Genomic DNA, 26,397 nt, shown 5'->3' with positions numbered 1-26,397 from the left:
TGACCGGCAGGCTAGCTGTGCTAACATGCACGACGACACCTCAGCTCATTCTCTAACACACACACACACACACACACACACACCAGTGTACCGAGGCACCGGCTGGAGGGACTGAAGCGAAACAGACGAAGACAAACGGTGGAAAACAATAAACTCCTCTTAACATGGAGCGAAAAGTAGCTCGAGAATTTCGACACAAGGTAAGCGGACGATGTGTTTGAGCTGAGCCTCCCCCGGAGAGTCCTCTGTGCCCTACATACAAAGTAGCGCTTAACAAGAGCAGGAGGACGAGGACCAGTGGCCCTTTAAGAATGGCGGAGGTGCGGTGTAGCCTAGCAAATGTTACAAAGGTGTTAATAGTACAACAGTTTGCTTGTGGCTAATACTGAACGCAGTAAACAGACCTTTAGATATCTCCTTGCTTTGGTATGTGTTAAACTACCTGTACACCTGTTTCCTGACCAGTCTAGCTACACAGGACTACTTTAAGGCTTTTAGGCACAGAACAATTTTCACCTTTCGCTAATATGGAGTACCACAGGGAATAGCCAATATAAAACGAGCCTTTTATCTTACACAGTATTGCTGAAGAGTGGCTAGGGCGAAGAAAACAAGCCATTCCTTAAAGTATATAATCCAACAGTCTTTTTAATATTAACAATGACAGCTGCAGATCACAACAGTGACATTGCATATGACGTTTAAAAGTCTGTTTGTCTTACTTGTTAATTGCAAATAACATCCAATTGGTCTTAGCCTAACAGCAGCACAGGCTCAGTACTTAGTTTGAAACAGATACAGAAGCTTCCCCGTGGGAACTGTGTATAATAAGCCACCATTCACCATCTGCTGTGTGAGAGAGGGTGATGGTTTTAGATGGATGAAGTGACAGAGGAGTGCAGCCAGGCGAAGAGGATTGCTTCATTTAGTGTTTGGCCATGCTGCTGTGCGTGTAGGCCCAGGATGCATTAAAAATCTTTTGTTATAATTTGATGCTTGCATGGAGATCTTGTTACAAATGAACTGTTGTGAATTCTTTATAGTTTTCATTAGTTACACACTAACAGCATTCATTTTCCCCTTTTCCGTATCTTATACTGATGGTCAAACATTATTCTCTGCTCATATTTCTCATATTTGCTATAGAGGACGATGGGTTCCTCTTTTGAGTCTTGGTTCCTCTCGAGGGTTTTTCTTCTTGCTCTTAGGGAGTTTTTCCTTGCACTTGATGCCATTAGCTTGCTCATGGCAGCTTGGACACAGATTATTCTGCAAAGATACTTTTAAAAAGTGCTATAGAAATAAATTTTGACTTGACTCGACTTCTCCATGCACACCCGGAGCACAGAACTGCTCTGTGCTCTGCATATCAGTTTTATTGGTTTATGGTGTTAAAGTCCAGTGTGTGAGGCTTGTGAGACTTTTATAATACACATTTATTACAGCATTTATCCTTTCCACCCACAACAGAGCTCTAGCAACACCTATTCTGTTCTATTCTATTCTATTTTGTTCTATTCTATTCTATTGTCACATTCTTTTCTGTTCCGCTCTGTTCCATTACTTTATGATATGCTCTATTCTCCTCCATTCTATCATGGTTATCAATAAATAGACCAGAATATAGCAAGCCAAAAAACATTAAATGATATTTTGTTAAGAAAAAAACATTCTACATTATACAGATGGGTGACAAATAGAAATAAACAAAACTTATGAATAAATGAGGTGTACCGAACTGTGGTACAGTTAAGCCATTAATTTTCTACCACACTCTGTGGTATGTATAAAAAGCCTAAGGCCCAGGCCTACTTGACCATGCTTTTGGATCAAGATGATAGGAGTGATCCGACTGTGCCAACAGTCAGCTATATTGTTTGTTAGGTATTATATGTTAGTGCAATCCCAACGGTGAGCGCGCATTTGAGAGTTCAGTGATGGTCTACAGAAATGTGGAAATATATGGTCAGATGAGTGATCTTTTGTTATATTCTCCACAGGTGGCTGAGCGCATGTATGGCATACATCAATAAAACAGTACAGGCTTGAATACTTGACTCCTATAATGAGACGATCTGGTCACTTTGTTATGCTTTGAGGGCATTTTGCTGGAATGGATTGAATCCACTTCTCCCCTTAGAGGGAAGGGTCACTACAAAGCAATAAGAATTTATTCTGACTGGTCACCTTTATTTTATGGCGGAGGTCTATTCCAAGATGACGGGGCCCCATTCAAAGGGTATGATGAGTCACAAAATGGTTTGAAGTGCATGTAAATTATTTAAATATTATTCTGTGGCCTTCGCAGTCACCAGATCCCAGCCCATTTGAGCACCTCTGGTAAATTTTGGACCAACATGTTAGACAGCACGTTCCACCATCTTCATTAAAACAACAATTGAGGAAACATCTTTTGTAAGAAAGGTGTTCCATCCATCCAGTACCGTTCCATAGACTTCTTGAATCAATGCCAAGGTGCACTGAAGCTGTCCTCACATCGTACTAAGACATATTGTGATGATTTTACTTTTACTCTATAAACCATCCGTAGATGAGTTCCAAAATAATTTATGCAGTCTTCTGCATATATGCACAGTAATTGTGAGTTTTAAATATGGATCCTTTTTAAATATTTTAATGTTTTCATTTGTCCATTTTTTCTTTTTCTTTTTAAAGCTGTTTTCAGTTGCACCTTAAAACTTTCCTTGCATATAAGTATTTGGTATGGCATTGCAGAGACCCTGCACAATGCTGTAAAATGAGCCTATTCAGTATGAGAACACTGAATGCAGTGCAATGAGCAGGTTTAGTGGAGCAGAGCAGCACCCAAGCAGTTCCACTCGACCCGCCTAATCTTCAACAATAGCATCTGTGACTTCAGTCCCACAGGTCACATAAACACACCTCCTGCATAATACCGCATATAGTCCTACTCTCTGTCTTTCTCTTTTTGCCCCTTTCTCTTTCTTGCTCTGTCTCTCTTTGTGAGAGAGATGTGCTACATCATAGACTGGCCCAAGCGCTTTCTTAAAACCTTTCTACAGCAAGTCAGTCACCACCAGGTAAGTAGGATGCATGAGAGGGAGTTTGCTTTGAGTGTGATTATCACAGTAGCTTATGGAGGTTTTGTATCTTGTTCTTTGCAGGTGGAGTTGCTAATTGATAATGAAGCAGAGAAGGATTACCTGTATGATGTTCTGCGCATGTATCATCAGTGAGTCTGACCAAGATGCAGTTTTGCCCTAAATATATTATTATGCTTTGACTTTTTCTCTAATTCAGACTTTCAAAAGACCATTTTTTTATCTTGAGTAGGGTGCAAATATTTCTTTTTACTGTTATGTTTCTGTGGTCTCTGTATGCTGTTTATACTACACTAGCTTGTCATCTCATAGTATATGTCATTAAAAATGTCCTTTACAGACACAAAGAAGATCAAGGATGTATTAAAAATAATACATGCTTTATTAGAGAAATCTCAGATTCATACATAGATGATAATTATTTGTTTTACAGTATATTAATCTAGTACACAGCATTTTTCATGACCATTTAATATTTTCATTGATTTTCATTGCAGGTAAACATGCATTGACAATTAAAGGAAAATATTTTATTAGCTAATAAATCTTTTTAAAGGTTAAGAAAACATAGAGAAAACACTCCTCATCATGTGGTGGGAAAACAGAAGAATGTATTCTGTTTCTCTTCATTTGACTTGAATAAGGTCAAGTGAATAGAGGGGAAATATACCTGCAGGCTTTTCCACCCGATCTTTGTGCGGTTGCTCCATTGGACAAGGAGCTCAAGCTTGCCCTATTGGATGGAGATCTGATAGTTTCCACTCTCCTCCACCCAGTCACGGGCAGCCATTCATTAAAGCCCCTTTGCCACTGATATTTGAGTCAGGAGCGAAATACCAGTTATTAATGATTCATAGACCAGGGCAGGAGACTAAATTCATAAGCAGATAATATTAAGGGTCACTTTCTTTTTCAGATCACTAAGAGTCTAGGCCAGGGGCATATTTGAGCATCCATGATGTATGTATCTTTTACCATGATGGACTTTTGTGGGACGTCATCATTTATCATCATATATTTACCGAATTGTAATGCATATGTAATAATGTATAAAAAACAAGGCTGTGTTGAGAGAAATTCCCTCATGTTTTGATCTGTCTGTATGTTTAAGTTCTCCTTTTTTGGGAAATATCTCATATATACTATATACTGACAAAGTGGAAACCTGATAATGCAAAACACAAAGGTAGGAAGAAGCAGAAAGGCCTTAATTTAAGTATGAAAGAGTTAAGCAATAGGGCCGGCTATAACACTAAGTAGAGGTGGGTGAAGTAGCCTAAATCAATACTCAAGTAAAAGTATTTATTAGTGGGTAGAATGATGACAAAAGTAAAAGTACCTTTCGAAAAAAAACAAGTTGAGTAGAAAGTCAACAAACTACTTAAGTAATGAGTAACTTACACAGCTGCAGTGTAACTGAGTACATTTAGCATCTGTCAATAAAGGAACTGAAAGTTATATGGTTGTGCTCTTCTCTCTTTTTTTATTCTTTTGCTCTAAAATAAAATAATAAAGCTCCAAATTCAGATGTGTGATCAATCACAAAGCAGTACAGATGCTATCACAAAAAAATAATCAAATGACACACAAAAAAGGAATTAGTTCCTGAATATGAATGGCTAAAATGTAACTGATTAGAAAGAAGATTCTTTTATTCACTAGTATATTTCAGTAGAAGTAAAAGCATTATGATTTGTAAATACTCAGGAGAGTACAAATCCGTCAATATGTTACTTAAGTACATATACATGAGTAAATGTATATAGTTAAAACCCACCTTTGGGAAAATACTTAAATTTTTTTAAAAAAACACATTTGAAACTAACTCTAATGCATTAGTAATGCCCATTATTTTTGTAATATCTAGGGCCAGCATTCATTTTACACGTCTAAATGTGAGATGTTTAAGTTATGCTGTGTTAATTGTGTTAAAGGTCCTTTGCTCCCCTTCATGTCCAGGCATTGTCTCAGGAATGTGTTGCTTTTTTCTCTTAGGTCTATGGACCTGCCTGTTCTGGTGGGGGACCTGAAGCTGGTGATCAATGAACCGAACCGTCTGCCTCTGTTTGATGCCATCCGGCCTCTCATCCCTCTCAAACACCAGGTGGAATATGACCAGCTTACACCCAAGAGATCCAGGTGAGTGGATAATCTAAATAAAGAAAGAAATAAACATAGTTGAGATGGGTTATAGAGAAAGAGAGCCAGTGATAAAAGAGTGTGATGCATCCCCCTCTTGCTGCTTCAGTGTAATTGCTGTCCCTCATGCTTGCTGAAGCGTGGCAGAGGAATGCTGTTTATGAGGCCCGGGAGTGCAAACGTGTGTGACCCACTGTTCTGATTGGGCAGAACTGGCCAGCAATCAGCTAGGACTCAACAATAGACTGCATTGCTGATTTAGAGAAATTGCTGTAACTGAACTGCAGTAAAGACCACATGAACATCAATTTCTGTGTGGTCAGTGCACTTATTTGGCATTAGTAACAAAAAAGGGTGAGTATAAAAAGGAAAGAGTCACACAAGGAATTGCGCAGGAACATTTCAGAGCTGTTATGGCAAATATCTGTTTGCTGTCTAATGTAGGGATGAACATTCGGAATTGGTCATGATGGGACCTGGCTAATTACTGCTCTGAACAACTCACTAAGAATCTGACAAGTATTTATTTAGATTTTTGTAGATGTATGCATTTTATGAGGTAAACAACATGAGTCTGGTGACTGCACGGTCACCAGTATTTTAATGCTGCTTCTACAGCTGTACCAGTATACAGTAGTATAATTATGCCTGGCTCATTGTGCTAAATAACCAGTTGCTTCTTACGTTCTCTGTAGCCCTTCATTTGATTCATGTTAATGAAATAGGCAACTGTGTTTCATTTAAAAATGTAAAATGCCAATGAATGCCAATGAGTTATTTATATGTTTGGCTAATAGAAAGTACTGGAAATGTGCCTGAGTGACCACACAGTGTGAGTTTTGGATTAAATAAAATGATAAAAATCAACCAGGAAAAAGAACTTGGGTCACATTGGTAAAAATCCAAATCCAATGAGTCATAAAAAATCCTGATTAATGCATGCCTTGTTTGATGATTTAGATATTTCCTACTCTGTTTGTATCTTTTGTATATAGACCAATAACATCTTTCTGAGTTTATTCTAATTGTGATATCATGTTACTGTGACAGTACTGAATAATAGCTGCTAGTTATGTTGTGTAGATTATAATAGAACTGTGTGACATATGTGTTAATCTGTAAAGGTTAACTAATATTAACAGTTGCAGTACTAATATTGCAGGAGACTATAATATGCAAACAGGTCCTCTAACAATTTGCCACATTTTTTTATTGTGTACTGAAAGCAACCTTGGATTTTTCCAAATGAGTTTCAGCAGGATAAATGTTGTAATCAGTCAACTGCAGGACAGTTTTTAATTATGTCACATCAGGGGGTTCACCGGTATGTTTTTAACATGTGGCAGGACACACAGCAATCACAATATATGACGGTGCAGTCACAGTATAGTACAATAGGGTATATTGTCCATATCATACAGCCCTAGTTTACAGCATCATATGATGAAATATAGTTTGATCAAATGTGATCCCTGTTGTGCACTATACCAAAACCTAAATAGCAGTCTTTTGTGTGTAAGCAGGAAGCTGAAGGAGGTGCGTCTAGACCGCACTCACCCTGAGGGCCTGGGCCTGAGTGTACGAGGTGGACTGGAGTTCGGCTGTGGACTCTTTATCTCACAGATCGTAAAGGATGGACAAGCTGGGAACGTGGGTTTGCAGGTGAGATAGTGAGAGAGGGACAGAGTGAGACAGAGAGACAGTGGAAGCTTGGACATAGAAGCGAAATTGCATTACAAAAATGAATTACCAATTCAAATCTCCAGAAAAACAAAATAATGTTATTAAATCTTAATCTGACATTGTTTCTTCTACCTGCCATAATTAGCTATGACAGAGTTCGTCCAGTTGCTGTTTACACCAACCTTAATTGATCTGAGGTTTTGTGTGTATGTTTTATGGTACAGTAATTGAATGGTTTGTTTGCCTCAAAAGAGCTGCCACTGTTGAAATGTACAGAGTGCAGCAGGGATCTGTGAGCATTGTGCATTGAGGTTGGCGCATCCCCACACCACTAGATGGAGTAAAGATCCATGCTATGTTTAATTTTACCAGCCCTTTCAAAAGCACCATCAAAGACATTCTGCTTTATATTCAGAGGTTTTACAAAATTGAACACATTGGTGTGGAGGTCGCATTTCTGCTCAGTGGGCTGTGGAATACAGAGAAGGGAAAAAAGAAAAGGGCCTGAAAAAACGAATGGGGAATCCCATTCAATCCCAACAGCTATTTTTATGCAGTCCACATATTCTGAATGTTTAATGATTATTGAGATGATAACTATGACCTTTTTATAAAAATAGTAATTAATACAGAGCCTGGAGGGACATACTGTACACATACTATATACATTTTTGCTCTTTTTTTCAGACCCTTACTCTAATTTCGGCAAGTTTATAGTAAAAGCTTACATTTTGTTTTAAAGTAAAAAAAGCAGTTAATTTACATACAGCCATCTTCTCACTAATAAAAGCCAGCCAGTTTCACAACCATTTGCTATTCAGTTTTAGCCAGATGGGGCTGGATTGCATTGCTGTCCAGTCATCGCTGCAGTTAATTACCTGAGCAGAATCTATTTGAATTCAATTAAAGGACCTTTAGGACAGATCTATATCAAACTCAACCCTTGACTAGAATCCATAAACAGCTCCTTAGGGCAGACTGAGAGACTGATATGCTTTAATAAAGAAACAGTTGCTGTAAGTTTGTCTATGATTTTAGTCATGCTGTTTAACCTCTTTTGGCAGGTGGGGGATGAGATTGTGCGCATCAATGGTTACTCCATTTCCTCATGCATCCATGAGGAGGTCATCAACCTTATCAAGACCAAGAAAACCGTATCACTTAAAGTCAGACGTGAGTTAAAAAAATCTGTGCTCTAGTAGTTCATTAAAAAAGGTCAATGTGTATTTGTAATATGTACATTTATTTTGACTGTTTATTGATTACCCGCGACCCTGACGGAGAAGCGGCTTAGAAAATGGATGGATGGACGGATGTTTATTGATTAGTTGGCGTTGAGTGGAACAGTGATAATCCATTTGTCATGTCTTCCTTCACAGATGTGGGAATGATCCCAGTAAAGAGGTAAATCTTTACTAAATGTCAACATCTGTTATAGGTTTCTTGTCATAAAACATCTACATTTTGGATCAAGATATGTTTTATTTTCTATCGCTCTGATGATGTGTCCAGTAAAATTTTATAAAAATTTATCCTGGAAAAGCTTTTTACAGGACTGGTTGTTTTCTGTTGCTAAGTTCACCAGTGCATCCTTGATTTTGAACAATGTATAATATAGGTGATGCTGACACATTTTTTTGTGTCATTTGTGAGGAATTTGTGTATAAGTGAATCAACACAAGGTCAATAAAACCATTCAGAATGGTTTAATGTGACATACCTCATTGTAAAGAAGAAAAAATAAGTTCATCTTTATTATAGGTTCACTGGTCCTTTTGGATGGTAAATAAAAAGCATTAAAAAGTATTATTTACTTTGTAAAGAAATCAGGGTTGATAAGTTTCTCTACAAGGCACCATTTAATATCAAAGCACTCTAGATAATTTTATCTTCAGCTTCAAGTTTCTCTTATGTATTAACAAACAATGGAATAATATACTGGTCAATAAATATCTGAGCAGCCAATTGTCCAATTATATTTGGTCCAGTTAAATGGGAGGACTGTGTGTAAAAAGGGCTATCACTTTACAGTGTACATGATTTGAATTACTCCTTAATCTCACATTCACCATTTTATTTTAAAGTACTACACTGTGTAAATTGTCACTGTGAAATTACATACAGACAGAATTCTAAAGATACAAATAGAAGTTCATTTATGTTTAAGAATGGAATCAATAATTAACATTCTCTTCACCAGTTCCTCTGATGAACCTCTGAAGTGGCAGTTTGTGGATCAGTTTGTGTCTGAATCAGGGGTAAGACCTGGCAGCTTTTCAGTTCCTTTGCTCCTCACGCATAGTAACTACTTATACATTCTGACTGCTGATGTCTTTGACTCTCAGGAGAAGAAGAACAGTGTTGCTGGTATGGCCTCTCTAGGAGGAAAAGAGATTAAGGAGAAAAAGGTGTTCCTCAGTCTGGTTGGCACCAAAGGCATGGGCATCAGGTAAATGCATGTACTGTATCTTAGGTTTTTTGTTGCATTTTTTTTACTTCTCATTCAAGTGTAAGGACAGCCCGACATATCTTTTCTTGTTTCTCTCCTCATTCTTATTTCCACTTATCACATTCACAATAAGGTGTGTAAGAACAGAGAAAACACAGGAAACATGGTGTAGGGGTTCACAAGGCCTAGGATTTTTTTTATTTTTATGCATTTATCTTTTAATTTAACCAGGCAAGTCAATAACAACAAATTCTTGTTTTCAATGGCAGCCTGACAAGAGAACATTATTATAGACACTATGACACCTGCCGTTCTGTTTTACAGCGGTAAAGAGTAAAAGAACATTAATGTACTGGTTTTGTTGATTGATGTTAAAGACAGTAATGTCTATGAAAATTTTTCCCAGGACACTGCAGCTTTTTGTAGGCCATTACTGCACAAATACTGTTTATTTGCGGAATTTAACCCAAAAAATAAAATATGACGTGGTCTGAGCCAAAATTATGGCACATTTTATATATGTTCTTACAACATGTTAAATTCAAACAATAATAAGAAATTGTCTATTACAATTGCCAACAATTGTGTATTACAAAAGCCGTATTTAAGGCTACATTCACATTACAAGCCTCATTGCTTAATTCAGATTTTTTTGCTCAGATCTGATCTTTCTAACTCGATGGTTCACATTTGCATAGGTGATTCAAATCTGTCATTATTGTAAACAAACCTGTCCTGAAAATCCTACATGCATACATCTGAATCAGTAACATCATATCAATTAACCGTGCTATAAAAAAGAAAGTAACCAGCAGAACAAGCATTTGTCATGAAGATAACAGCTCTGAACAGCTCTCTCTGAAAAACTATAAGATGCTTTTGCACCATTTACTGGGACAAATGTTGGGTTGGGCATTGCTGCCATGGTAAAGCTGAGTGATGGCACATGTACAGTAGAAAGAACATATATTCCAAAGTGAGTGTTCTCTTTAAGGTTGCATGGCCATATCAGACATGTATCTGATCTAGGACTACATGTATCTGATCTAGGACTATGTATGAAAGTCAGACTGGGCTACAAATCTGATATTTTCTAAACTTTGTTTCCTGTTGAAGACTTATTTCCCTTAGAAAATCAGCAAAACATGTTATTTGCCTGGCAGTATTCAAATTGTTAAATAGGGCTGTAACCACCTTGACATATCAAATCCTAATATTTCTGAAATCTGTGGCAGAAGCTTTAAAATTAGATTCAGTTTCAGCAATATAAAGATTGGGCAATATTTTTGTAAAGGCCAAAGAATAATTACTTGATTTTTTCTTGCTTTGTAGCATCTCAAGTGGTCCCACCCAGAAGCCAGGGATCTACATCAGCAATGTAAAGCCTGGCTCTCTGTCAGCAGAAGTGGGTTTACAGGTACTGTTCTGTCCAGTCATGCTAAGCACCTAATCATTTGCCCCTTGCTTAGAAACTCCTTTAGGAAATTATTACTGTGTCACTGTTTATACACACTGATGTGATTATATGTGTGGGGGATGTAGGTAGGTGACCAGATTGTGGAGGTCAATGGGGTGGACTTCACTAATGTGGACCACAAGGAGGTAAGCCACATTACCATGGCAACCCTGTACACTATAGGCAGTTATCTTGCACGTCTTTAAGATTGTCTCTTGGTTCCTGTTCAAGTTTTACAAGTGCAGAATCAGCAGACTTATTAGGATGGGTGTTTGAACTGGAAGTAATGCGGTGTTTGTGTATTTCTAGGCAGTTCGAGTGTTGAAGAGCAGCAGGAGTCTAACTATCACTGTTCTCACAGGAGCTGTAAGTACTATAATTCAGTCACCCTCATTCTATCTGCCCATGTGGTGCTCCACTGTGTCTCATTAGCACCTAGTCTAGCAAAGCTGCTCCCTCTCTTGCAGAGTCATCCATTACACAGTTTTCACAGGCTGTACTCAAGAAGAGGAAATTAAAGGTGGTTCTTAAAAGTTTCCAGAGCAAATATTGTACCTGAAGGCGATGTGGCTGTCAAAAGTTGATCAGATTATTCTCATTTTCTGCCTATATATATATATATATATATATATATATATATATATATATATATATATATATATATAAGCTGTATTACACAATGATCTATTGGAAAACTATTGGTAAAAGCAAATCTGTTTAAGAAGGTAGGTATTGAAAGCTTTCTTATTGAAGGTTAAATTTATGTTTATATACAGTATATATGTGTGTGGATTTAAGCAGGTAAACAGTGCATTGTGCATTAATTTGTCCTCAATTTTCCTGGATGTTTTTAGGGTAGTGAGTTGTTTATGACAGATGAGGAGAAGTTGGCAGTGGAAGCTCGGCGGGAGCTGGAGCGTCAAGAGCTCATGCACCAGAAGAAAGTAGCCCTGGAGACCAACAAGATCATCAAAGAGCAGCAAGAGAAGGAGCGCATGTCAGTCAAGAGTCTACTTTTCTCCTACTGCACACACAAAGCAAGCCCACACCATCATCCTACTCCAGTCCTACTTTGTGCCTGTAGTTTTGGCTGCTAAAACAAGAAAAATACATTTACAGAGTTACATATACTGAAAAGTATGTGCAACATCATCCTGCAGCAGAACATGTGATTCAACAAAAAACTTAATTAATCACATGACTTAAAATAATAAGATAAAATAAAAAAGATAGTAGTAGATAGTAAATATAAATACAGGCTTCCTCAAGGAGAGCTCTGGAAATGGTTAAGCTAACACTCTCACAAGCATCGAATAAGCAAAGTTTCAGTTTAAGATTAATTTGTAAATTTGTTACAAGTTGAATAAAAACTTGCTTTAAACTCAAGATCACAAATAGGTTTTCCTTAATTATATTGATGTGTAGGTCTCTGCTCATAAACATAAACTAACCGAAACTAATTTACTATAAAATGAAAGGGTTTTTATGAATTCAGAAAAAAAGTGCATATGTGTACATATTTCTATATTGTGGTCTGTTTACACAAAGTTAGGTTAGGTCATCATTTAGGTAGATTTATGTATATGCTCCCAAATTTTTACGTTGCTACACTGACGTTGAACCGTGTGCTTGCACTGGGTCGGTATGACCAACAGGTCAAAACAAGCTCAGAACAAAGTGACCGCTGTGGTGTTCTTGCTTTGCACTTCTTTTGTTTTGACATGTTACATTTTTATACACACAAACGGCAGACTTCACAAAGTGTAGTGGAGTAAAAAGTAAGATATTTGACTTTGAAATGTAGTGGAGTGAAAGTAAAAAGTAATAGAAATAGAAATACTTAAGTACAGTACAGTAACGAATTATATTTACTTAGTTACTGTCCACCACTGACCAAAACCATCAGATAAACAGTACCAAAAACAAAGGTTTCATCTTTGAACTGTAGCAAAGATAAGGTGTGGACATATTAAAAACTCAAAAGTTTGATATTATATGTAGTTGTTGAGGCTTGTGGGTAATTTTCTGTCAAGTACATGTTCTATGCGATTTTTCCTGATGCTGAAAATTGAGTAAATGACTTAGTGGCTGTTTTCACTGGAAAGAAGTAAGAGTAATCAACAGAGCCAATGTTGTGCAGATATCAATATTTGTTCTGATTGCATAAAATTTAGAATATTCAGGAATTGAATTTCATTTGTACATCTCATATTTTGATAGATTCAGTTAGTTGGTGTTTGGTGGTCTGGACACACTGTATTTTGGTGAATTCTCTTGTTTTTTGATGTCTGTTGGTTTTGTAGGAGAAAGATGGAGAATTCCCAGAAGGTTGCAGAGGAAGAGGAGCGATACAGAAAAGAGATGGAAATGTATGTTTCCTGTTTTTATTGATTAAGTAGAAGTGCATAATATGAGAGATGCTCATTTGTTCATTGTTCTGTATGTGTCTGTGTATTAGAATTGAAGCTACAGAGAGGAAGCACAACAGAGAGTGGGAGGAAGACTGGGGATCCCGAGAGAAGTCCAAAGGCCCGTCCCCTGCTCCTTCTCCTTCACCGCCATCCCACTCCCCACCTCCTCCCAAACCCAGGAGCTCTGGTATGACCACAGCAGAGATAGAACAGACCCCCCCAAAAGCCTTCTTTCATGTGCATGAGTCTAGAGATTTCTCACTGAAACTTTCCTATGCTTGCACTACTTCCACTCAAAAATCCCTTCTAAGACTTTTTTAAAGATTTGTTTTCCTTTTATTGCTACTCTGTGGCATATATAGATATGCATTCAGTCTGTGTGAATGCAATCCCTTTTCTCTTTCTTCTTTCATCTCCCTCTCTCTGGCTTGTGTGTACTATGGCTTGCCCTCCTGACCCATACAGCTGCTGAGGCTGATACTATTGAGGAAGAAGAAGAGGAAGAAGAAGAAGAAGGCAGAGAAGTGAGTGGTGCAGCTCAAGTGTTCTAAGAAGGAAGCGTGATTCCTTTGACAACCCATTCAGTCGCTTTTTGTCCAATTCAATTTAACAGCACACAGTGCACAATTGCAATTTTTTTTTGTTTGATTGGGTCATTTCTTGGCAGCTGTTACATTTTTAGTCCTCTCAGCATGTTCACCCTTTCTTCAGTGGTCCTATTTAACAGATTCCTCTCTTGCTTCCATAGCTCTCAACTGGTTTTACCGCTATGAAGGAAAGTTGCCTACACTCAAAAAGGTATTCTGTGTGCAGTGATTGTGGTGTGGTCCTAATATTCCTTCTGTGACGCTTGTAAACTCAGTCTCTTTCTGAGATTACTAGCTACAACCTACTAAATAACCTTTGAGTGGTGTTAGTTCGTGTTATTCAAGGGGCACTTGTGGTTCCTTTAAAATTTGCAATGTTAATATTCAGAAAGGAAAAGAGACAAAAAAGAAAAAGAAGAAGATGTCCAAGACAGACACGCTCCCAGCAGAGCGAAAGAACAAGAAAGAGATGGAGTTTGAGCTTAAGCTGGCAAAGGAGAAGGAAGAGATACTTGAGCGAGAGAAACAGATGAAAATCAGTCGGCTCTTGCAAGAGGTACAATCTTCAGATGTGTGCTTTTGCAGTGTGATTATGTGTGCATTAGCCATGCTAAGGAAATGTACCATAGTGCTGGTTGAAAGCAACATTGCCTTTTCTCCTGGTTGTCATTGCATGAAGAGAAGCCTTCAGCTAAAAGTTTGCAGGTTTGTTTGAGGGAGTAGCAGTGTTTCTCAGAATGGCGGGTCTGGTGTGAGCAGGTATCTGAGACAGAGCGAGAGGATCTGGAGGAATCTGAGAAGGTACAGCACTGGGTGGAGAAGCTCTGCCAGACTCGACTGGAGCAGATCTCTTCAGTGGAGAATGATTCTTCTGAGGTATAAGCTCCTGGGTTCCTCCTAAAGCTCAGGCTGAATACAGAGTGAGATCCAGTTCCCTGAGTATTTTCATTTGTATGTAAATGCTGTGTGAAACACACATTTGGAGTTGTTTGTGTGTCACTGATGTGAGCATGGGTTATGTTGACTACTTACAGAGACAGAGTATGTTAAAGCAATGGTTCTGTGAAAAATCAAATTACGCAATTTTCCCCTTTCCCAAAATGAAGTTGATCAGTCAAGACATGTTTAGTTTTGTCGCTGGAGCCACGAGGCTGCTGTAACTAGCAAATTATGGAAGCTTGTAGCAAGGAATTAACATTGTTCAAATCGCATAACTAAATCATGTCTTATTGATTAACTTTTTTGCTGAACAGTGTTGTTAAGTTAGGGCTCTCTGTGAGTGTGGCATGGTGATGCAGAGGTCATAGGCAGGATGAGTGTTCTAAGCAGATAAGGTGTTTCTGCAGATGTCTCCGTCTCGCTCTCCCATGTCCACTGGGCCAACTGTGAGAAGGTTTCCTGGAGGTCTACAGTTGGCCACAACCGACCTAGATGACATCAATCTGGATGAGGTGGATGAGAGTCTGAGAAAGCCCTTGAAAAGACTAGCTCCAACTCCGCCCACATCCAATCACCCGCCACCACCTTTACCTCTTCCTCCACCCTCGCCTCGCCTCCACCAACCCTCCACTCACCCCTCTCCATCCCCGAGACCCTCCCTGACTCCGTCGCGCCCTGCTCCTTCCTCCCCAAGACCAGCTCCTCAGCGTCCACCTTCTCCACTCACTTCCAGGGTGCTCCCTTCTTCAGTCAGCCGTGGAAAGCCCCCCATGCCTTCTTCTAGAATTCACTCTCAAGCCTCCTGGGCTCCATCTTCCTCTCACCCTCCCCCTCCTCCTCCTCCACCTCCACCTCCTCCCCCACCACCTCCTCCACCTCCCCCTCCTCCTCAGCATGAAGATGACAAGTACCACACCATGCCACCCAGCTACCGCCGTCCCTCTGAACATGGAAGCGAATGGGAAAGCAATGGCTACATGCAACGAGGAGGCTTTCATATGAATGGCCATAGTGAGCCCACCTATCCTGGCAGTGCAAAGGTAGTCCTGCAGCAGTCTGATAATAGAGATGGCACAAAACCACTTTTTCTTTTCCAGGATCTTTACTGATACTGGAACAAGTCTGATATTTCTGTCTTTTAAACTGTAAATTCTGTAAATTTTAAAACGGTTTGAATTACATCACTTAAATATAACAAATTCATACTGAAGTATGCATGCTCTACTACTGTTATGAGATATACAAAGCTCCAGTGTTTATTTAAAAATAGGGCTGTCAGAGGAATACTATAATACTGTAAAATGTATGTGTGTGTGTATATATATATATATATATATATATATATATATATATATATATATATATATATAATATTTAACAATACTTCTGTAACATAATGCTTATATATTATAATACTCTACATGCCGAACGTAATGAAGTGCATCTCTAGTTTTGTTACTGGTTTTATGTTTTGAAACCAAGCAACAAATCAGTGTATGATTGATTATCAAATGGAAAGAATTCAAAACACCAAAGGAGCTACTCTTCATCATTAAAGGACTGTAATCGTGAACCTGAAAAATGGGAAAGGGAAGCCAGTACTTTTCATAACAGTGACATTGTGTAAGAGTGCTCAGCGAAAGTATTGAGCAATTATGTGTTGAGGCTGTTCTTCATGGTCTTGCATTCTAATTTGTATCTGAGGTGCTGCGGTTACGATTTTTTTACTTTTTATGTTATGTCTGTGGTCTAGGTTATGAGAAACACTTCTCATGCTAGCAGAATATCAACCTCCAGCAATCCACTGGTGAGCATTTTGCCTTCTGCTTAGATCTAAGGACGTTTGATGTCTGGGTGGTTTGGAGGCACTTGTAGTTAATTCAAACTGGATCCTCTGTTCATACGGGCTGCTCTGTAGTGCTTGACTTTACCTCTCTATATGTTTTGTCACATTCTTATCTATATGCCCTTGACCATAGGGTCGTTGTGTGTATGTGGTTTGAATTGCAGAAGTTACACATTGCTTGCTGAAGGTGAAAGTTTAAATACCATCCCCACTAATCCCTAATGCCTAATTCTGATCACACTGTAGCAAATAGCTCCCAGCCCTCCTAACCAGAGAAGACAGGTCAACCCTGTTATGTCAAAACCAGTCATGCTGCCCCATTCTCAGGCCTCACACAGACCTGTATTACGACCCGAACCCACGGTAAGTGTGTATATGTGTGTGCATGTTGATCCTTCTGGAAATGTACAAATTTTCTACACTAGTTATTACTGTGTAAAATGCTTACTAACTTGAGAGTGGAGAATGTGGCCAATCATTGTGACTAACCTGCCTTTGACTGTAGTCAAGCATTTTTGAGAGAGAGAGAGAGGAAAGGGAGAAAGAGAAAACAGAATGGGGGAGAGAGAGGAAAAAGAGGACTGGGTAGAGGGAAGCAAGAGTTGGAAAAAATAGAGAATTGGAGAAAGAAAGCAGCATACAGAGAGGAAGGGAAGGGCGTTGGGGAGAAAGAGAAAGATGGAGAGATAGCATGTGTGTGTAGTGGTGGTGATGGGGAGGGGATGGTTGGAGAGAAAGTAATAGGTTCCGAATGTCCCCATGAATCATTGTTTGAAATCTAAAATCTGAAATTCGATACAGCCACCGTATTAGCCATCCTGTCACATTTTATTACATCACTGAAAACACCAATTACTTTGCCTTCTCACTCTTTCTTGAATGGGAGCTGCTTCATTAGTGTGTCTACAACAAGGCTCTGCCTTGGTGATCTATCATCTTACTCCATTGAGTAATAGAGTCTTACAAAACTAAAGGTGCTAAAAGAAGCTTTGGAGTAATGCTATAGAAGAACCACTTTTGTATTCTGAAGAACATTTGATGGTTCTTTTCAATGGTATTTTTTAACCACTATGAAAGGTTCGGGAGGAACAAGAAGTGGTTCCTCAAATCTTGTTTATTACCTTTATTTTTAGGAGTGTATCACATGTACTGAAATTGTGGAGTACAAACATCTCTGACCTGACCATAACAGGCCAGTATAGCCTATTGCCCCAAGATAAAGAGGAAGGAATCAGGTGTATTTTCTTAGTCACACAATTCCCATATTCATTTTATTTAAAGAGCAGTCAGGCAGCCTGGGTGTTTGTGCAGCTCAAAAGTAGGTTAATTGAGAGTGTATCCCACTGGGATGGTAATGTGGAGGGAGTGAGGTAGTCCTGTGTTTGTGTACGTGTGAGAGAGAAAGATTTGTATTTCCTGTTAATAACTCATTTAATATGGTAGTCTCCACAGATGCTTAAACGGATGGTGGTGTACAACACATCCTTTAAGACCAACAAGAAACAAGTAATCAGAGTTATTCATTGCTCTCTGTGTTCTTCAGACTGTTTTCTGTGTGTTGTTCTGTCTGGTATCTGGGGATATACCTATGAAATCGCATGTGTTGTGGAGTGATTGTTCAATTGTTTCCATCGTCCTTAGGAAGATGTATCTGCAAGACACCCTTTTGCACTGACATCAGACCACTTTTGCAGGTTGTGAATGGAAATGCAATGCTAAAGTATATGTATACACAGTAATGTGCAAATGTGAGAGACTATCCTATGTTTATTTAATTTCCAGTCAAAACCACGATTAGGTTCACGTTTATAATATTTTATAGTATCGGGGGGAAAAAGCTAAAAACATACATTTAACAGAAGATTTCACAGAAACCCAGCAGCTAAGCATAATATTGGATTTCTCAGTATTTTGTTTATTCAGTCTTTGACTTTTATTCCAGTTATAAATCCTTTCAGGAAGCTTGTTTTTCATTTTTTCAGAGAAATCTACAGGGTTATACAGGGTTTTTTGAACCTCCAAAGTTCCGTCTTAGAAGTTGATTGCATCTTTTGCTTCCTACAATCCAAGTAATCACAAATTTAGAATCATGGTCCATAAAACCTTACTCCAGGTCTCAGATGTTATCTGATTTTTTGTCTTCTATTATAAACTTTCTTTTCTTTTCTAAGTCACAGCTTCTTGACAGCAACACATCCATTCCGGACCCATAGCACTGAATTGTGTTTTCTTGCAGTTAAAAGATGATGAAAAGCTGTGGATTTTTTTTAAATAAATGACATGTACTTAATGGACATGAAGGGTGGTCTCTGACTATTGCACAGAACTGTAGGTTGTTAAATCTTTTTTTAAAATTAGTGATAAGGGCCAGCTTATTTCTTATTTGACCCTAGATAAACCATCACTCTATTTGTAGTGTTAATAGTTTGTCATCCGTAATGACGGCTGGGCGCAGGAGAATTTGCGTGACCTCTGGGTTGACTTGGCACTTAGAGCTTTAATGCAGCTGATTAAATTACAGTGTCGGAGACATCTCCCATGAAGCTTTTAGCAAATCATCATTACTTAGTAATAACGCTTTAAAGCCCTGCTTATAGCGCTTGCCAATGTTCATTATTAATGTATTATAAAGTATTGGCAAATAGTGACACTAATAGATATGGAGCTATTGAGTAAGGTTGATTATAAACAGTATCATTAATAAAACCCTTAACAGGAAATAGGGAATAGAACACACAGAAATACATTCATCTGTTGGGGAAAATTTTCTATGTAATCTGAAATGATTTTATTGTTGGTACATTATTAAGAAAAGTAATATAATAGTAACCCGTCTCTCATTGCACATGTGTATGAGAGAGAAGGAGAGAGAGAGAGAGAGAGATAGCTTCAACTGTCCTTTACTCATGCTGAAAAATTAGCTCAGTCAGACATTCCAACTGTGTTTTTTAAGGTTTGTGTGAGTGTCTTTGTGTAATAGCAGTGATGAGCAGTATAATCCTTCACTATGGCAACATCTAAATTCAGATTGCAGTATGACATTCTTTGTTTGATGCCATTTTGATGCCTGTGAGCATTTGTCACTATCTATTCACACCACACATCAAGTGAGACAGTCTGCTTTTGTTTCCCTGTTTGGCTTCTTTCACCACAAAGCTGCCAGTGATCCAGCCAAACAAATGGCCTTTACCTTATGCCCTAAATTGGTTGATTTGTGTTATACCCTTCAAACATTTATGTAAAATACCTATATTTGCAATAATATAGAAAACTAGTGCAAAACGCTGCTTGCTCAGTAGCAGTAGTAGTTCTTACTTCATGCCACACAGTAGTGCTATCACCCCTGTAGCTTTTTTTGTAAAACCATGAGTGTGACAGCTTACCCCAAGTGACAGCTGTCCTTGGTTCCTTGATCTCTCCTATGCATGCTCTCCAATTTATAAATTATTAGAAACTGTGTTATATCTCTTTGAACATTTGAACATATTTTTTTCAGTCCAAAGTAATAGTCTTGCTATTGATCTGTTTGAAAGAAAAAGGGGTTGTCAATGGAATTCCATTCCTACCATTCACAATGATCAGTGGTGTTCAAATTGCAATAACTGTGATTTAAAGTGGTTAAATCCATGAAAATGCATTGAGTGTTACAGTATTGTCACTGATGGATAGTGTTAAATTGGAGGCAGATTTGTACTATTTAATATCAGGGAAAATCAATATACACTAGATTGTGTGTCAAGCCCTGCTTCTTGCTGACATAGACCTACCTCACTGATCTAACTGTTTTTCATCTCTTATTTAATTGCACAGGGATTCCAGAAATATGTGGATGACTTTGATCCCTACTCCATGGTATTGTATAGCTGTGGTATTCTAAACTGGCATGTTGATGAAAGACTGTTGCTAACCCTAATTTTCACATTCTACTATTGGACCCTTTTGGAAGTGGAATAGTTGTTTAAATTAAAGTTAGGAATAGCTGCAGTAGTTTGCAAGGATTGCTGAGCTGCAAACAGCTTTATTATTTGAAGAGATGATAATGCTAAATAGTAGCTTTTTAGTTTACTCCACAACCATGCTAGTCAGAGCTTGATCAGTGTTGATGCTTCTCAAATCCTAATGTACTTGCAGCTGATCCAAGTGCTTTTGGAGAAGGATACATTCAACCATGAGTAGCATTTGAAGTTGTTAGCCCCTTTAGTTAGTGTCCTAACATAATGAGATACAAGTTATTGTACAATAAATGTCATAGTCTAATAAGCCTTCCCTCCTAAATGGTGTCCTAAGGTCATGCAGTTATCAGCTAACAGTTTTTGTTCTTACTATCCACTTGTGTCCAGCTATATCTGTAAACAAGTCTGTTGCCTATTTGACTCACATACCTCCATCTGTGGCACTTAGCCTATGTTCCATTGTTCTGCTGCTGTAATTGTTATGGTATTGGTGCAAAGCTCCATATACATCATTTGTTTATCTCCGTTGCCAGTTCACCCCTGAGCAAATAGCTGGAAGAGATGTGCGGCTGCTGAGAATTAAGAAGGTAATCACTTATCAGCTTGAATTTGAATTCTATCTAGTTTAGGATTAGTGTTACACTTTTTTTTATTAGTCTTTTTTTAATTAGTCTTATTCCAAACCAGGGAAGGAAAGCTGAGGTCTGGTGTCCAGCTCAGTTTGGTGATTTCCCTGCTCTAGCATACCAACTGAGCTTAGTAATTAGCTGATGAGTTAAATTAGGTGTGCATGAGTAGAAAATCACCAAGGACTTCAGCCCTCCTGGACCCTGTTGTTATAAGCTTTATACATTTACATTTACGGCATTTAGCAGGCTATGTGTCATTTTAGTCAAAATTCTTTTTGCAACATCACACATTAAAGACCACAGTGAGGAGAGAGGAAAATGGCCATGCCGTGGTCCACCATTACCTTGTACAGTTGAACTGTGCTGTTGCTTAAAATGATATGCTGATATTTAGTCTTCCTTGTATTGTCTGTAATGCAGATCAGTTATTCGAATATGGAATTAGCAGATTCTGATAAACAGAGATTTTTTATTTTTTTTTAAACCTGAAACGTTTTAGCATTTCTAACAGTGGTAGCCAACTCAGGTCCTAGTGGACTACAGGAAATTATAGTTTTCTATGCTCTAATAAATGTAACTTTAAATGTCAAGGGATTATTTATTGGGGATAATTATCTGAAGAGCTGAATCAGGGTGTTAGAACAGGGAGGTAAATGAATTCTAGTGATCTAACCATCTTGTCTTCATTGCTGTGTGCGTTCTGCAGAATGGCCAGCTGGACCTAGCTGTGGAAGGAGGGATAGACTCTCCACTGGGAAAGCTTGTGGTTTCAGCCGTTTATGAAGGAGGCTCAGCTGACAAGCATGGTGGGCTGACTGAAATATAATTTTCATTGTTACAGTAATCTAATCTGCTTCAGGTCTTATAACAGAACCTCACATATAGATCATTTATTAAAAGTATGGCCTTCTTTAACTGCTAAGATGTGTCTTTGTTTTTGTCTCTGTCTTAGGTGGGGTGGTGGCAGGTGATGAGATCATGGCAGTTAATGGAAAGATTCTGACTGATGTGACCCTGACTGAAGGGCAGAATGCTTTAACTCGAGCCTGGAACAGTGGAGGGGTGAGAGCTCACACATATACACTGCTGCAGATATTAACCACAAGAGCCTGTGCTTACCCATCCTAATGCAAAACTTTTGGAGCCATCATCGTCTTTGAGCAAGTTTGTACCAAACTGGTTGCAGTGACCTGCCCTGGCCTAATTACATTTGAATAGTATAACAAAACAAATGCGTACCACCTGTTATGAATGTCACGTTAGTGAACATCTGTAAACACATTTATAACATATTATAATGCATTCATAAGGCATTATAAACATGGTTGTAAATGTTAATAAAAATGAATTACACTGAATAACCCTTTATACCCATGTTTATTATACATTATGAATTGTTTATATAAGGCATTATAAGTAGTGTTATACAGTCAGTGCCAAAGAAGTCAATCCCAGCTAGGAAAGCATAAAGTAAAGACAAATACAAAGTTTATTTGCCTCGTGGGATTTCTAGTTTTTTATTTCTCACTGCTGGTGCTATTAGTGTTGCATCTCCAGGGTCTCAGTCCTGAATATTCAGATGCTCCAAACAAAGTACCCATCAGCCCCTCCTCTGAACCTTCTCTGACACTCACTGAGTGTGAAATCACTGTGGAGTGAAGGCCTAGAGAGGGAGAGGTGAGATTGTTGAGCACTGTCATTGTAATTTGTTCCCTCACTGGTTTAACATCAAACAATAGAAACCTTCACTCTGTAACATCATTTTACTGCACTACAGCAATGCTAATGTCTGCTGGCATTCTATTGGATATGCAGTGTTAAGTTAGTGCCAAGCTAATGGTGGTGTACATTGACTTTCCCACATTGTTTAAAACACTGATGGCAGCACTAGTTTAAAATTTGACATCTGAAGCCTGTAATGTGCTTTATTGTTTATGTTTTAGTGTTTCAGCAAATTCTTGAGTAAATACTTCAACTTGCAGCTTCACTCTTAACACTGGAGGAGGCTTTAGCAGAGTATGCTTCACTTTACTTACAGCAGACAAATACAGCTTAAAAGCTCTTATAATTTGTTATGAACAGGACTTATAATGCATCATGTTAACATTTGATGATTCATAATAAGCATGGCTATAATGTGTAATGCTTTTTTATAAATATTTATAGCCATGTTTATGATGCCTAATGTATGCATTATAACATGTTATGAATGTGTTCATAGCTGCTTACAAACGTGACATTCATAGGACGTGTTACCAACAAGATGAAAACAATAAAATATGTCCTTGTTTACTTATAAATCTGGTATTGATTAAAAGGTTAGCATCCAGGCTTCAGACAGAATGTTTCCGCTTATTTCAGCGAGAATTAATATTGAATCACACCGTGCTTTTCTTGTTTTGCCAGTGATAACTTCGAGTTAAAAGGTTAGAGCTTTTCTAATTCCAGACTAAAATATTTCTACATACACTAAGGTTACCCAGGTGATCAGGTGATTATTATGTTGGTGCCAAATTTTAGTGGATCAAGTGTTGGTTCACTTGGGATTTGATTATTTCTGGTATCTGTGTGCCACAATTGGGACTGATCTGACCAGACTGAGGGAAGAGGAAATCAATAAGCCTGTTAGACTGCCTCTCATTTTTTCATAAGGGAAGGAGAGATTTTTTTCTGTGAAAAGTTATTGATTTTCTTTATTGAATGAGATCACACCACGAGATGGCACATACACATCTGTTTAAATAGAAATTGTTTAGCTTTTGGCACTAACAGTAATGAATAGTGTTAATGGTTTTTAACCCAAGATTAGGGTAGAGCAGAGGGTAAATGAGATGTGGTGAGTGGGGTAATTGTATTTATCTGCCTACAAACTGTGTTGAATGTGTTTTGTGTGTGTGTGTGTGTGTGTGTGTGTGTGTGTGTGTGTGTGTGTGTGTGTGTGTGTGTGTGTGTGTGTCTTCAGGATTGGATTGACCTGGTGATAGCAGTATCTCCACCAAAGGAATATGAAGATGAAGTGTACGTACACTGTCAATGTTATTTATGCTTCCTCTCAGCCCTCTACATTAATCACTTAATCACATCAAAAACCTTTACATTTGCTCAATGAAGGTTAACCAAAACATTCAAAATGGATGCAGTCAATCTTCATCGAGCTAAATTAAGTTGATCCAGTGTTTCCTTATTGCAGCACACTTCTTTTGCATACTCTCATGGTTTATGTAATTCCAGAACATAGTGTGTATGTGTCTGTGCTGAATGTGTGCCTGTCCTCTGCGCTACCTGTCCAGCCCTAAAGCAGCATCAGTCAGTTCCACTGCAAACAGAAAGGTTTTCCAGGGCAGTGCCTCAGTGTACAGGCAGGGCTATGTGCTACAGATGAAAGCCCCTGGCCCTCCGCCCTGATCAACTACGTCTCCTGGGTAACCCCTGTGAACTTCTGACCCCCCATACAAACTAGACTGATTGTATGTATCATGTACATGTGATAGTCTCTGTGTCCATTCAGAAGCTTACCTGTGCTGTCCAAGATATTTTCAACCAGAGAGTCAATCATATTGATACATATTGTTTTTCGTTTTTTCCACTGAATATTCAAAAATGATACTGCTCTAGTTCTGGTTCAGTTTTGACCCATTGAGAGACAACTGGAAGAAAAAAAACAGTTAACAATTTTTGATAATTTAATATCAGTAATTAGCTTATTAGCTATCTTGTTTAATGATATATTACATTAATCTGTGCTCACACACTCACAAAAAGGTGTACATGTACACATAGGTGTAGAATCAAACAAATTCTGTTTTTAAGTATTAACGTATGAGCAAAAATACTTGTTCTGTGCATAAATGCTAATAGCAGCACCTTAGCAAACTCTTTGCAAAGTAATAATTATAAAAATAGCCCTCAGACATCAACATATAATTTACATTTTCATACCATCTTCACCTCAAAGAGTAAAGAATTTGCTAAACTGTTGTTTCAAATGTAAGTTTTACAAATACTTTTAAGAGTGCCGTTGGGTCCTGATGGTGCTAATCTTGAGCAGGTACCAAAAAACGTAAAACTACAACCCTCAGTGCTGGATTGATGGTCCATTTCCTGGTGCCAAAAGTTCTGGTATGTTGTGCAGTGGAAAAATACCTACTGTGACACGTTACAGTATGTTCAAATATATTGTGAATGTAATGGTGTTAAAGGTTGGACTGCTTTGTTTTGACCAAAATTTGGTTGGAGGACATGAACTGGAACATTGGTTAAGATGCTCAGAACACAGTAAAAAGCATTCTGATTGGTTGGAGACTCATTTGCATAATGCAGCATTCATATCACTATTGCAAAGGTCAATATCATGATGGTGATTAATAATGATGTGTTGCACAGCCCTAGTCCATTTATAACTTCTGTTCACTAGTACATGAGAGATGCTGTGAAGCATAAAGCTCTCATCTAAAATGTGTCCAAAAGATTTCCTCAAGTAGTATTAAAATCCTTTTGATTTAATCTGCAGGCAACTTATTGGAACTGAACGCATAGGCATCCCAGCCAGAACCTTTGGCAGTCACTCTGATTGATGTTGTTCAAAGGGACTGTTACATGTCATGACTCATACAGATAGATATTGATTTTGGTGGTCTGATCTCAAGCCATGCTGCAGCATGTTGCTATTACCTCTCATCAGCACAGCAGGTGCAGGCATGGATGTTGAAATCACATTTATTTTAGTCTTTAAAACGCACACAGACAAATAGGCAAGATAAATCAACTGTAATATGATGTTAAATGAAGAACTGGTTTGATTTAGCAACATGCTGTGTGGCGGATGTGTTTCTATCAGCGTATCTACTTTAGTCCCTCTGTGACTCTTGTGTGAAGGTGTGAGACAGAGTGAACATGTGGCCAGTAAATGTGAATCTTAACTGTTCCTTATATCTCTTTTTTGCAGAACGTTCTTCTAAAACCCGTTCTCCCAGCCGATGCGCATGAGGATTGCAATGTGGAGGCGAACACCATTACTTTGTCTTTATTTTTAAAGCAGTTTTGCAGAATAAAGTCCAATTAAATGTTTAAACAGAATATATATATATATAAATAATTCATGTGCTTTGCAAGGCCAATAAAAGATGAGATCCCTGTGGAGAGTATCTGTGGTTGGTCTTTCTGTTATTTATGTACTTTTTGCGATTTCTGGTGTGTTTACTGTATATTGATGGCCAAAGAGA

The 26,397-nt window shown here is 38.2% G+C and overlaps 1 protein-coding gene across 6 annotated transcripts; it reads left to right on the top strand.

Moving 5' to 3' along the window:
• On the top strand, positions 1-26,319 carry ush1c (Usher syndrome 1C). 6 transcript variants are annotated; one of them, XM_017700170.2, is made up of 22 exons: positions 5-200; positions 3,147-3,214; positions 5,079-5,222; positions 6,746-6,884; positions 7,970-8,078; positions 8,285-8,309; positions 9,106-9,163; positions 9,251-9,354; positions 10,687-10,771; positions 10,897-10,956; positions 11,120-11,176; positions 11,665-11,807; positions 13,114-13,179; positions 13,269-13,408; positions 13,687-13,745; positions 20,404-20,445; positions 21,080-21,133; positions 21,882-21,981; positions 22,128-22,237; positions 24,138-24,193; positions 24,466-24,597; positions 26,121-26,319. In XM_017700170.2, the coding sequence occupies exons 1-21, from the start codon at positions 165-167 to the stop codon at positions 24,578-24,580; spliced, it is 1,770 nt and encodes a 589-aa protein (XP_017555659.1). In that variant the 5' UTR covers positions 5-164; the 3' UTR covers positions 24,581-24,597; positions 26,121-26,319. The 6 variants fall into 6 exon arrangements, with proteins under 6 accessions (XP_037398884.1, XP_037398882.1, XP_017555659.1 ...); XM_037542982.1 differs by lacking the exon at positions 24,466-24,597 and having other exon boundaries at positions 10-200; XM_037542987.1 differs by lacking the exons at positions 20,404-20,445; positions 21,080-21,133; positions 21,882-21,981; ... (2 more) ...; positions 24,466-24,597; positions 26,121-26,319 and adding exons at positions 13,970-14,019; positions 14,197-14,364; positions 14,568-15,145 and having other exon boundaries at positions 1-200.
• Positions 26,320-26,397: the final 78 nt, after the last annotated feature.

Source organism: Pygocentrus nattereri, chromosome 11 (genome assembly GCF_015220715.1).
Source record: "Pygocentrus nattereri isolate fPygNat1 chromosome 11, fPygNat1.pri, whole genome shotgun sequence".
NCBI lineage: Eukaryota > Metazoa > Chordata > Actinopteri > Characiformes > Serrasalmidae > Pygocentrus > Pygocentrus nattereri.
This window is presented reverse-complemented; position numbering and strand designations above follow the sequence as displayed.

Coding starts and splice junctions, on each gene's coding strand:
- ush1c (XM_017700170.2), top strand. CDS start 165: ATGGAGCGAAAAGTAGCTCGAGAATTTCGACACAAG. Junction 6,885..7,969: donor CTGGGAACGTGGGTTTGCAG/GTGAGATAGTGA, acceptor CTCTTTTGGCAG/GTGGGGGATGAGATTGTGCG. Junction 13,746..20,403: donor AAGAAGAAGAAGGCAGAGAA/GTGAGTGGTGCA, acceptor TTAATTGCACAG/GGATTCCAGAAATATGTGGA.